Source organism: Erythrolamprus reginae, chromosome 8 (assembly GCF_031021105.1).
Source record: "Erythrolamprus reginae isolate rEryReg1 chromosome 8, rEryReg1.hap1, whole genome shotgun sequence".
Lineage (NCBI taxonomy): Eukaryota > Metazoa > Chordata > Lepidosauria > Squamata > Dipsadidae > Erythrolamprus > Erythrolamprus reginae.
In genome coordinates, this window is record NC_091957.1 from 16562231 (window position 1) to 16575731 (window position 13501).

At 43.8% G+C, this 13501-nt stretch overlaps 1 protein-coding gene across 1 annotated transcript in view; it reads left to right on the forward strand.

Annotated features, from left to right (window-relative positions):
* Positions 1–13501, forward strand: part of LOC139171429 (uncharacterized) — a 52563-nt gene that overhangs the window by 23936 nt on the left and 15126 nt on the right. Inside the window, exon 3 of the mRNA XM_070759658.1 lies at positions 520–638. Coding sequence (XP_070615759.1) covers positions 520–638 — 119 coding nt within the window. The remainder of the gene's footprint in view (positions 1–519; positions 639–13501) is intronic.

A 13501-nucleotide genomic window follows, 5' to 3' on the forward strand; every position in this document is an offset into this window, starting at 1 on the left:
AACCTGAGGTGAGTTGGGGGAAAGATCAGAAGCCACGTGATAAAATATTTGACGGAAAGAGTCGTAGATGCTTGGAACAAACTTCCAGCACACGTGGTTGGTAAATCCGCAGTCACTGAATTTAAACATGCCTGGGATAAATATATATCCATCCTAAGATAAAATACAGGAATTACTAGAAGGGCAGACTAGATGAACCATGTGGTCTTTTTCTGCCGTCAATCTTCTATGTTTCTATTTATTTACTTGCATTTCCTGAGTCCATAAACCGAGCCTGCCCTTTGACTTCAAGGAATTGACATGCTACCATGGCCATTTGTTTTGTGTACAGGCGGGGGTGTGGAGGGGGGAGTGACGATGCCAGAAATTGCAATTTTAAGATGACAAATTGTAGAAGGAAAAGTCTCTTTCTGTGCATATGGATTTGACCTTTGGAGTCAGCGGGTGGAATATATCAAAATGGTTTTGATGCTTATTTCTCAATACAAATATATCATTTCCCTCCCTCTTTTTTTTCAGATGATCATGGAAACAGCAACGGAAGTCATGTAAAAATCTTTTTACCGAAAAAGCTCCTTGAATGTCTACCAAAATGTTCCAGTTTACCAAAAGAGAGACACCGTTGGAACACAAATGAGGTAGCTAGAGAAAACTTTTTTGGTGTGTGATTTCACTGGCTAGTGTGTTGAAACTGTAGACTTGCTGGAGTCAAAAACCAGGATCCAAAATATTCGACCGCCCTCAGTCACTGCTGATTTTGCCAATTTGGTCCTTTAGATAATAGGAAATGATTCAGTGTGAATTTTAAAAGAGACAGAACATAGCATCTTCCTTACGTCGGTCGGTATATCTAACATTTCATTTCTTTCGCAGGTGCAGCTAAATCTGTATATTGGACTGAATATATATTGTACATGTCAGAACGGAATGAAAAAGTAACTTTGGTGAAGCCCTTTGAGTTAAATCTCAAGTTTGATAAGGGCCCGGTTGTGCCCAAGCTTCCAAAAATGAGGGTAATTCCTGGGCTTTTAATGGTCTTTTATTAGAGAATATTTTTTAATAACACATCTCTTAAGTATGGAAAGTGGCCTTCCTCTAAAGTGTCTTTGGTGTAGACGAGTTTCCTTGAATCTCAGTCAGCGTGACTCACCTAAACAATGGAGTTGTTTTCGCTAATAAATGCAGTTTTTTACAGTTATTTTAAAAAGTAACCTTCCTGTGTGAGGAATAATTTTTTGGGGGGAGGGAGGGGGTTGCATTTAGAAATATTTGTCGGGCATGGAGAAAATGAAAGATAATGCATTAACAAACCTGAGCGCAACTGTTTTCCTTGAATTTGTGCCCCTGTATTTATTTCTATTGATTTTTTTAAAAAAGAAGCCGCTTTGGAAACGATTGTAGTTAGACTTCCTGCTGCCGGTTGACTTTTGTTTTCTGGACAGACTTTCTTTCCAGGAGACATCTTAAGATTTCCTAAGAATCTGTTATTTTTGAAAGGTCATAAACTGATGTGACTAAGCACCTTGCCGAAGAAGACAAAAATCCTCGATCAATCTGTTTGCAAAATGTGCTTTTTCGTGTTCAGTTGTTTGCAGCAAAAAACGAGAGAGAGAGAGGCTACCATCCTCTTGTTTATTTCGGTGGAAGCAGTGATGGCTGAAGACAAAGCTTATCTTTGCAAGAATTGGATCCATCCACTTATTTATAGTAACAACTACTGGTGGGGGAAAGAAATTGCAAGGTTTACCCCCAAGGAGCAATGAGAGAGTCACAAACGTTTGGTTTGGTGCTTCCTCACATTGCTTAGCACATTATTTCACCGTTTCGTAAGGTCGTGGCAGGACATCCCTCTGAGAGATGAAAGGGGAAGATTTCCAAAATTGTGCAGATGTATCTGGCTGGCTGGAATTAGTTTGGTCAAAATTCCTAGTAAAGGTGGCGCCGTGGTGTCACTGGGAACATTTTTCATGTATGAAAGCGCCGTGATTCACGCGCTAGGAGAGATAAGTTCAGGAGCCTGTAAAACTTGTAAAAAAAAAGGATTTGGGTTCAACGGTCAGCCTGTTCTATGTGGAATAATAACATAACGCGTCTTGGTTTTACTTTGTGTAAGTGTGGGCAGGGTCTTTTGTTTTGAATCGTGGAACATAGGCTGAGTTTTATTAATTTTGAGCCTGTGGGGACGTTTATCCCCATCTCTAAAGTGGGCAGAAACTACTGCAGTAGGGTATCTGGGATCAGAATAATTTTTGCTCATTCCATCTGTCGTCATTCAGAGTGGCACGGAGTTTGTAGCTTTCCCCGTGAGAAAAATGTTACCCAGGAATTGGCAATTAATGCAAACTGGAGAAGCCCACATTCAGCCATAAAAGACCTAGTTTTGCAAGCTGTATGTTTATTTTTCTTACGGAATTTGCTGAGCGTTAATACTGGTTTCCATGTTCTGTTCAGGATTCCGGCTTTAGTATATTATATATTATAATTATATTTGACCTATACAGCAGAGGTCCCCAACCTTTTTTGCACCAGGGACTGGCTTTAAGCTAGACCAGTTTTCCATGGCCCGGTGGGGGAGGGGAGCTAGATGTCAGCGGCGCCGTAAAAGGGGCGATCAAGAGAGGAATGGGTGAATGAATGGACGGAGGGTGGGAAGGAAGGAAGGAAAGAGGGAAGGGACAGGAACAGAAGAAGGGTGCAAAGAAGCAAGGAAAGGTGTGAAAGGGGAGAGTAAGAGAGGAAGGAGTGAAAGAAGGGAATGAGGGAGGAAAGAAGGGAGGAAGGAAAAGGAAAGCAAGAAATGGAGGGAGGAAAGGAAGGAAGGAAAGAAAGAAAGAAAGAAAGAAAGGGGGAAGGGACAGGAACAGAGGAAGGAAGCAAGGAAACTTATGAAAGGGGAGAGTAAGAGAGGAAGGACTGAAGGGAGGGAGGGAGGGAAGAAGGTAGGAAGGAGAAAGAAAAGAAGAAATAGAGGAAGGGAAGGTAAAAGAGAGAAAGAAAAAGAGCAAGAAAGAAAGAAAGAGAAAGAAAGAAAGAAAGAAAGAAAGAAAGAAAGGCAACTTCAAAGAAAGGCTCACTGAGCATCTCTCTCTCCCTCTCTCTTTCTCTCCCCCTCTCTCCCCCTTTCCCTCTCTCTTTCTCTCTCTCCCTCTCTTGCTATCTCTCCCCCCTTTCCCTCTCTCTTTCTCTCTCTCCCTCTCTTGCTATCTCTCCCCCTCTCCCTCTCTCTTTCTCCCTCTCCCTCTCTTTCTCTCTCTCTCCCCCTCTTTCTCTCTCTTCTTCTCACTTTCTCTTGTTTTCTTTCTGTCTCTTTTGCTTTCTCTCTCTCTCACTCTTTCTTGTTTTCTTTTTCTCACGCTCTTTCTCTCTCTTGTTCTCTCTCTCTTGCTATCTCTTTCTCTCCCCCCTTTCTCTCACTCTCTCTTTCTCACTTTCTCTCTATCTTGCTGTCTGTTGCTCTCACTCACTCTCGTTCTCTCTCCGTTCTTCTCAGCGGTGACGCGCGCACGCCCTGCCTGTCTCACCTTTGCCGAGAGCACTTTCGTCCCGGGCTCTCAGCAAGGGGGTTGCAGGAGAGGCGGGGCCGGCGAAGGTTTTTCTTATTTTGAATATTCCGAGTGGGCTAGCAGGGAGATAGGGAGCGCACGCAACTGCCCGAGCGCCCCCGACATTGAATATCACCTTCGCTGGCCCCGCCTCTCCTGCAACCCCCTTGCTGAGAGCCCGGGACGAAAGTGCTCTCGGCAAAGGTGAGGTGGGCAGGGCGTGCGTTCCGGGTGCGGGAGGAGCTGCGGTGAAAGGCAGGAGGTGGTGGAGGAGCAGAGGGGGCAGATCGGGCGGGTGGTGGGCAGCGCGGAAAGGCCGAGGGGGCCCTGGCGCCGCGGACCGGCTGAAAAACCCCAACGGCCCGGTCCTGGTCCGCGGACCGGCGGTTGGGGACCTCTGCTATACAGGATAAAGGCTCAGGATACCCAAACCTTTGTTGACCAATGGCCAGCCTCTTTCTAACATATGACCCCCATACCCAATAATACAGTACTAGCCTCCCTCCGCCCACACACTTTAATCCTCTTTGGGAAAGTGATTAAAACATGGCTTTTTTGGGGGGGGCAGGGGCAGACCTCTGTGGACCCATGTCTTCTTCCCTTCCCATCTAATTAGCAGTGGGCCACTTGAAACATACTGGTCTTTTTATGAGAAGTACTGGGATGTTGATGGTTTTATTGATTTTGCTGATTTGATTGTGGACCACCTAAAAATGTGTAATACTGGCGGTAAACGAAGGCCACGATTTGTTGAGGCAACATTCCTTTAAATGGCTGGTGGAAATATATAACTGATTAAAATGGAACTTGTTTTAAGCCAGGTGTGATTCAAAATACAGTGGTACCTCTACTTACGAACTTAATTCGTTCTGTGACCAGGTTCTTAAGTAGTAAAGTTTGTAAGTAAAAGCATTTTTCCCCATAGGAATAAATGTAAAAGGAAATAATGCGTGCAAACCCATTAGGAAAGAAATAAAAGCTCGGAATTTGGGTGGGAGGAGGAGGAGGAGGAGGAGAGTCGCTGCCGAAGGAAGAAGGTGAGGTGAGGGGAATCAAAAAAATCCAAAACTAAGGCTTAAACAATGAAAAGAGGGACTCTGAGGCGGCGAGGAGGAGCATGTGCCTCCCATACACCTGGCATGAGGCTGCCTCCCATACACTGTGCCAGAGAGAGAAACCCAGGCAGGCGAGAGGGGGAGTGCCACCAAAAGGCTCTTAAGTGTCAAAGGGAATCACTTGCATTTGATCTTGGGCATTATCGCTTTGATTTTGCTAACCTGCAAAATTATGCCGAAGAAGCAGCCCTCCTGAAGGAGCTGAGCAGTGGAAGTTCCCCAAATCCTTTCAACAGCGGTTCTATTGCGGGGAAACTTTCCGTCTTCCCAGATGCTCCTAAATTGACAGGAATGGAGATTGCCCAGGGTTAATCGCAGGCACGCCTGGTCTATTGCGAAGTTGAGAGCCAGATAACGGAATGTACTTCAGTGAGAGCTCATCTTCCCAAAGCATCAAAGCCCCCCAGACTTGGAGATGTGTGTAAGAGCAGCTAGTTACGCGTGTGGAGCTCAGTAGTACAAGCAACACCTCCTGTTAGGCTCCCTTTGTTCACGTTGGAACACACAAGCTGATTTGTACTGCGGATAAAGCAGACTTTTTCACTATTTATTTATTTATGCACACTGTAGATAGGTAGATAGGTAGATAGATAGATAGATAGATAGATAGATAGATAGATAGATAGATAGATAGATGTAGGTCGGGAGGTAGGTAGACTAAAGAAATTAGGTAGATGAAGGATGGATGGATGGATGGATAGAGAGAGAGATATGGATGGATACTGTAGGTAGGTAGAATAAATAGATATATGATAGATAGACAGACAGACAGACAGATAGGATACATAATGGATGGATACATAAAAATGGAGGGAGGAATAGATGGATGGATGATGGATGGATGGATGGAGAGATAGAGATACATATACATGTATTCTGCATGTAAGAACATAAGAAGAGCCCTGCTGAATCAGGCCAAAGCCCATTGAGTCCAGCATTCTGTGTCCCACAGTGGCCCCCCAATTGTCCTTGGGGATCTTGACAGAAAGAGAAGGCAAGACCCTCCCTTTCCCCTGACCCCCAACAAATGGTACTCAAGAGAATCCTGCCTGCCTCAACCAACATACAGGCTATTTAATATCTACATGAACCCGCTGGGCGAGATCATCCAAGACCATGGGGTGAGGTATCATCAGTAGGCTGATGATACCCAGTTGTACATCTCCACCCCATGTCCATGTATATGTTTCTGTACATACACACACACACACACACACACACACACGCACACGTACATACAGTGCATTCAGAAAGTATTCAGGCACCCTTCACTGTTGTCAGTGTTGTTATTCAGAAGGGCCAGAATGCAGATGTCAATGTGATATTTCAGGTTTTTCTCTTTTTAATACATTTCTAAACTTCTGTTTTCCCTTTGTCATTATGGAGTAACTGAGTGTAGATTAACGAGGGAAAAAATGAATTTCAACAACTATAGAATCAGGCTGCACCATGACAAAAGTGACGGAGGTCTGAATACTTTCTGAATGCAATCAGTGTGTGTATGTATGTTTATTCCTCGACTTACAACCATTCATTTAGTGACTGTTCAAAGTTACAACAGCACTGAAAAAAGTGACACAGGGCCGTTTTCACCGCAAGCATCCCCAGGGTCAAATGATGAAAATTCAGATGTTTGGCAACAAACCTGTAGTTATGACAGTCACAGTGTCCCGGAGACACGTGATACCCCTTTTGCAACCTCCTGGGGACTTAACAACTGCTACTAACTCAATAACCACAGTGATTCCCTTAGCGAGAAAGGTCGTAATATGGGGCGAAACTCCACCACTCGTCTCATTTAGCGACCGAAATTTTGGGCTTAATTGTGGTCGTCTATCGAGGGTCTACCTGAATAGGCCACTCTTAAACATTCTAATAATTGTGTTTTCCCTGACCAAAAATAAATAAATAAATCCCGCTTGCCTGCTTTGTGCAGGGTGTGTGTGTGTGTGTGTGTGTGTGTGTGTGTGTGTGAGTGAGTGAGAGAGAGAGAGAGAGAGAGAGAGAGAGAGAGAAAGGATCCTGATTCTGCCTCTAAACTGCTTGGAATCCTGGTCTCTAGGTGAGGTTTGGATCTGTGGCAATCTACCCTGATCCCCACAAGGCCTTTCCGGGTCCGGCCTGCCATGCCAGCTGGCGTCTAAATGCCAGCTGATTCTCCAGTGACACCGTTCTGCCTTATAAGCAGCTGCATAACAGGCAGAGCTGCTAAGATGCTGATGATGGAAAGGCCCAGAGCCCCAGAGGAACTCAGCAGAAAAATACTGTAGCGGCAGCAAGAATCTCAATTAAAAGCTAATATTTGCCCTTCCTTCTATGGGCGAGCTCTTGTCAGCTAGCCTGTCAACGTAATTTTATCTCTGGCAACCCCTTCAATATAAGGAAGGTGGGAACCAGGTGACATGGTCTAAATTAGCCGGGCTGTGTAGTCATTGTCCTTAGGTCGTCTTTAAGTCCGTCTGCTCCCTAATGAGCAAAAAAATAAAGTATTTTTTTAAAAGATTGGGCAGAGAAACATTACATCATTCTTGGTTTGATCAAATGCGATAAGGCTATTTTACTGAAATCGCAAGGGTGTGGAGGGGGGAGGGAATTCGAAGGCCCTTGTGTGTCCCACTGTTTTTAGTGGAATACACATTCCAGGTGTGGCACACTTTAATGGTGAGACTGGTTGGGTTTTATGGCAGCAGATAGAAATCCCCCCACGTTGCAAGTTGAAATCATTTCTGCCTCCCACAAGAATTTGAAAACCTATTTATGCCATCAGGCTTGAGGTCACTAAGACAGTAGCCTCTGGCCGATGAGTATGTTGTATGTTTGTTGTCTGAATCTGAATGAATGATTTTTAATGTTTTAAGGTTTTTAGAATGGTTTTTGGATTAATTATTTATCTTAATCGGATTTCAGGTTTCATTTTATATATATATATATATATATATATATATATATATATATATATATATATATATATCACATGTTTAAGCTGAATTTGAAAATTAAGGGAGACTAGGATAGATCTATTTCGGCCTTATTTTGGCCTCATCAGCTAGCCATACCCGCTGGGATTGAACCTGCAACCTTTGCCTTGTAAGGCAGAGAATTATCCTCTAGGCTACAGTATCCAATCCCTTCAGCTCTGTACCAGGGAAGGGTTACATTTTGTGTCGAATCACCCTGGTATATTGAAGGAACATCACAGCTCCTTTTTTGCCTCTCGGCCCAACCCAGGGCCATTTCCAAGGCAGTTAATTTTATTGATAGCCGACAATTCTATCTGTATGTGTCACATGTTTAAGCTGATTTTGAAAATTAAGGGAGACTAGGATAGATCTATTTCGGCCTTATTTTGGCCTCATCAGCTAGCCATACCCATACATATATATAAAATATGTTGTGAGTCCTAGGAGAGGGACGGCATGCAAGCGAAATAAATAAATAAATAAATAAATAAATAAATAAATAAATAAATTCTTTGATCCAGTCTTTTGAAGTTTGCTTTAAAAACAACGTGTTGACGTTTTTCAATAGTTAAAACTTTTTAAAAGCACAGGACTGGGTCCCAAAAATGTTCTTTTTAATTACAGGTAGTTCTTGACTTTAGTCAGGGGTGGGGTTCAGCCAGTTTGGACCAGTTCACGTTAATTTTACATCTGGTTCGCCAAAACGGTAGTTACAAGGACTGGCTGACTCCGCCCACTCTGCTCCGCCCCTCCCAGGAGTCTCCACCCAGCCCGCTTGAGATGCTAGGTAAGTACAGGGCCTGTGCGGATGGCAAAAAAACGGAAGTTGGGAAAAGGGCCTGTTTCCAACCTCTGGAGTCTAGGGGAGCCGTTCTTTGCTTTCCCAGAGGCTCAAGGAAAGCCTCTGGAGCCAGGGGAGTGTGAAAATGTGCCTCCCCATGGTGCAGGAAGCTGAGGAGGCCACTCCCCCATGGCCACTCCCTCCCAGCAACCGGGCAGAGAACTGGTTGTGTAAAGTTTTCAATCCCACCCCTGACTTTAAGCGATAATTTGAAGTTAGCAACAGAGGAGAAAAATCACAAATTGGGGCAAGGAAAGAAAACAATAAGTGGCATTAAAAAGGGTAGCAAGAGGTCATTTTAAAGACCGTTGTTCTGGTCTGAGAGCTCCAGAGGAGAAAGATTTGACAGAGGACAAAAAGTTGAAACCTAGATGTCTTATTTAGAAAGAGTGCAGAGAAGCACAACGAAGAGGATTAGGGGATTGGAGGCTAAAACATGTGAAGAACAGTTGCCTAGTTTAATAAAAACAACGACTAGATGGGACATGATAGTAGCCTTCCAATATTGGAGAGGCTGCCCTGAAGAAGAGGGGGTCAAGCTATTCTCTGAAACACCTGAAGGCAGGACAAGAAGCAATGGATGGAGACTCATCAGGGAGAGAAGCAATTAACAAGTGGAACAACTTGCCACCAGAAGTTGTGGGTAGACTGGAATGTTTTAGGGCCTCCTGCTTGCGTAGGGGGTTGGACTAGAAGATCTCTAAGGTTACTTCTATCACCATCGATTTGTTGGTGGAGCTAATGGTTAGTAAGGGATAATAAGCAAGACAGCTAGAGAAAGCTGCTAAAAGAGATAAGAATGGGAGAGGGTGACAAAAATGTTGCACGTTAAAAGCCACAAAGTGAAGAGGTTGATCGGCACAGGTCAGTCAGGCCACAAACCCCAGACAAATGGCACGATCGGGTGATGGCACCGAAGGTAGCAGTGAGGCAGGATCCAAATTGTTGGTGAGGAATAAATGTGGCAGCCGTGCCGTGAACGCCATATCTAGTGACGGGGGTGCGTGGGTAACAAGGACGTCCAAAACGTTGGAAGAAGGTCCCTGTAATTCAAAGATAAAAAGAAAGGAGGCAAGGATAGAATTGGAAAGCAGCTGGATTAGCGAGGGGGGATTATCGCCATGAATGTTAAAATCGCGGCAGGACAGCGAGGCGGTGTCAAACATGCAGCCCGGAAACCTCTCTGATCTGAGCTCTTAGTTGCCTTGGCTGCTTCAAAAACGCTTTTTTAAAAATAAAATTTAAAAAAAAGCCCAAAACACCAGTAACTTTCCTTGAGGTGGCAGGAAATTGTCGCCTCCCCTTGCGAATGCTTGCATGACCCCGGCTTAAAGCTTTTATGGATTTTTCTGACACAGCAGCCAGCTGGCTGTGTCCTTGTCATGACCACCAACACAGAAGTCTCTCTCTCTCTCTTTCTCTCCCTCCCTCCCTCTCTCTCTCCCTCCCTTCCTCTTCCCCCCTCTCTCTCCTCATTCTTAAATGCTGCTGAGTAATAGGGAGTTATTTTCACACCTTGCTGAGTGAAATCCCCCTTCCCCAAATCCCATGCGCCCCGTCCTTCCGCTTATGCAGAATTGGCTGTCCCCGTTATACAGAAGGCGAAGTCACTGTTGCCCCTTGCATAATCTGCTAAATTGCTAAATTTATAAGGGATTGCAGCCGGGTTGCAACAGGTGGGCTCTTAGACAAATGGAACAGAGCTGGGCGGGTAGTCCCCAACATTTTTGTCGGTAAGGGAGGCAGTTGTTAAGTGAGTTTTTGTCCCACCGTGCCTTGTCCCTGTTGTTAAGTGAATTGCTGTTAAATGAGTCACACGGTTGTTAAATTAATCCGGCTTCCCCATTTGCTGGTTGGAAGGTCGCAAAAGGGAATCACGTGACTCCTGGAGGATGCAACCGTCATAAATAGGGGGTCAGTTGTCCGTCTTCTGTATTTTGATCACGTGACCACTGGGATGCTGTGACTGTCATAAGTGTGGAAAAAACGGTTTTAAGTCACCGTTTGTAATGTGAAAACAACCATATTTCAAGAACGTAAATGCGTTTGTAAGTTTTGTGTATTGTGTAGTGTGCGTTGTTTATTTTTTTGTTTTTGTTTTTTCATGTTTTATGTTTCCAAAATTCAATTTAAAAAAAAGTCACCATATTTTTCACTGAAACCAAGTGGAGGATGTTGGCTTATCTGCATTTTAGGGGAAAACTTTGATCATCTTGGTCTTTATTATAAGTATCCCTGTAGGAGTCTAGGACAGGCCTTGGTTTCCCGGTCAAGACAATGGGCCTACGAATCTCCCCAACCAGATTGAGAACAAGTCAAGGAAAAGATGTGGGACAGCTTCCCTGCAGATGTTGTGGGTGCTTCATCACTGGGGGCTTTTAAGAAGAGACTGGACAGCCCCTTGTCTGAAATGGCCCAGGGTCCCCTGCTTGAGCAGGGGGTTGGACTAGAAGATCTCCAAAGTCCCTTCTGGTTCTATTCTGATTGATTGATGTGGTGTAGGGTCTCCTGCTTCAGCAGAGGGTTGGACTAAAACACTGTTTCCCAACCGTGGCAACTTGAAGATATTTGGACTTCAACTCCCAGAATTCCCCAGCCAGCGAATGCTGGCTGGGGAATTCTGGGAGTTGAAGTCCAAATATCTTCAAGTTGCCAAGGTTGGGAAACACTGGACTAGAAGACCTCCAAGGTCCCTACCAGCACTATGGACTGATATCACAGAATGAGTGGCGGCTCCTCATAGGCTCTTCCCCCAATTCCCCCCCCCCCAAATTTAATAGCCATTGTGCTCAAATCTAATAACAGTCTTGGCTTACAGAAATGGGCAAAGTCCTGTTCCAAGTGCGGTCTCTTCTTACCCCGTGGGGCTAAATAAATCTCCCAATTTAATGTGTGAGATTCTCATCATCTGCTCATTTTGGGGAGGAAAAAAAACACACAGGAAGGCCAATTTAGAGTTGCCAGTGGCATCCTCTCCAGAGTGAGAGATGATTAAATTTAGTGCAGTTACTTAAAACAGGAAAACTGCAGTTGGCTTAACCAGGACGCTACTCAAGGAGGCGGCTCCTTCCCAGCCCCAAAGCGTGGAAATTGAAAAACAACCATTTACATACATCTGATGGCTTTTTTTTTGGTCTGCTAAGTGTTCTCGGAGTGGAATCGAAGAATTTCAAGTTCCAAATGCAGAATAGAGCTGGAAGCAACCGTGGAGGTCTTCTAGTCCAACCCTCCCTGTTCAAGCAGGAGACCCTGGGCCATTCCAATCAATCAATCAATCAATCAATCAATCAATCAATCAATGAGAATAGAACTGGAATGGACTTTGGAGGTCTTCTAGTCTGACCCCCTGCTCAAACAGGGGACCCTAGATGTCAAGGGGCTGAGGTAGCATGCAGTACTGCAAGCTACGTCTGCTGATCACCGGCTGCCAGCAGTTTGGCAGATCGAATCTCAGTAGGCACAACGTTGATTCAGCCTTCCATCTTTCCAAGGTCGGTAAAACGAGGACCCAGTTTGTTGGGGGCAATAGGCTTACTCTCTGTAAACCAGTTAGAGAGGGCTGGAAAGCCCTGTGAAGTGGTATATAAGTCTAAATGCTGTTGCTATTGTTTATATCAGTAGTCCTTGACTAATTTGAACCTAAAATTTCCATTGCTATAAAGATTGTTGTTAAGTGAGTTTTGCTCCATTTTACAACCTTTTAAAAAAAACAACCGTTGCACTACATAACATGGTCGTTAAGTAAATCTGCCTTCTCCATTGACTTCCCTCGTCAAAAACTGAGAAGGCCACAAGTGGCGATCATAGGACTCCATAGGAGACGCCGACTCTTGGCCGTCTAGTCCTTGGCTTACCACCATTCATTTAGTGACCGTTGGAAGTGGTGCAGCCTCACAAGTTGTGGTCTCTGGCATGGTCGCCTTGTTTCTAAGGATGGATATTTTGACTTTTAATATAATATCACCTCTGTAACATACATGGGTCAGCCTGGCTGTTTAAGGAGCATAAAGATCTCTCTGGAGAGGCTCCTTTTAGCAGGTATCTGTAAACAGGTATATAAATATATATATATGTTTTCATCTCTTGGCAGGAACCACTTATTTTCTGCTTTTTCCTTCCCTACCACTGGCGGGTATATTTAGAATCATTGGCTTTTCTTTTTCAGAAATCAATTACTGACTCTCCTTCGGTGGGCTCTTTTCCTTTGTGCTATTTCTCTCTCTCTCTCTCTCTCTCTCTCTTTCATTCCCTCTCATTCTCTCATTTCTCATTCTCTCTAATTCTCTTTCTCTCTCTCTAATTCTTTCTCTCTTTCATTCTCTCTAATTCTCTTTCTCTCTTTCATTCTCTCTAATTCTCTTTCATTCTCTCTAGTTCTCTTTCTCTCTAATTCTTTCTTTCATTCTCTCTAATTCTCTTTCTCTCTTATTCTATCTAATTCTCTTTCTCTCTTTCATTCTCTCTAATTCTCTTTCTCTCTTTCATTCTCTCTAATTCTCTTTCTCTCTTTCATTCTATCTAATTCTCTTTCTCTCTTCTCTAATTCTTTCTCTCTTTCATTCTATCTAATTCTCTTTCTCTCTTTCATTCTCTCTAATTCTCTTTCTCATTCTCTCTCTCTCATTCTCTCCCTCCCTCCTTTGCTTCTTGTGACGCCTTTGTTTCTCTTTCATTCTCTCTAATTCTCTTTCTCTCTAATTCTTTCTTTCATTCTCTCTAATTCTCTTTCTCTCGTTCATTCTCTCTAATTCTCTTTCTCTCTCTCTAATTCTTTCCCTCTTATTCTATCTAATTCTCTTTCTCTCTTTCATTCTCTCTAATTCTCTTTCTCTCTTTCATTCTCTAATTCTCTTTCTCTCTTTCATTCTATCTAATTCTCTTTCTCTCTTTCTCTCTTCTCTAATTCTTTCTTTCATTCTAATTCTCTTTCTCTCTTTCATTCTCTCTCATTCTCTTTCTCATTCTCTCTCTCTCATTCTCTCCCTCCCTCCTTTGCTTCTTGTGACGCCTTTGTTTCTCCTGTGATGTTGGAAGGCCATCAAG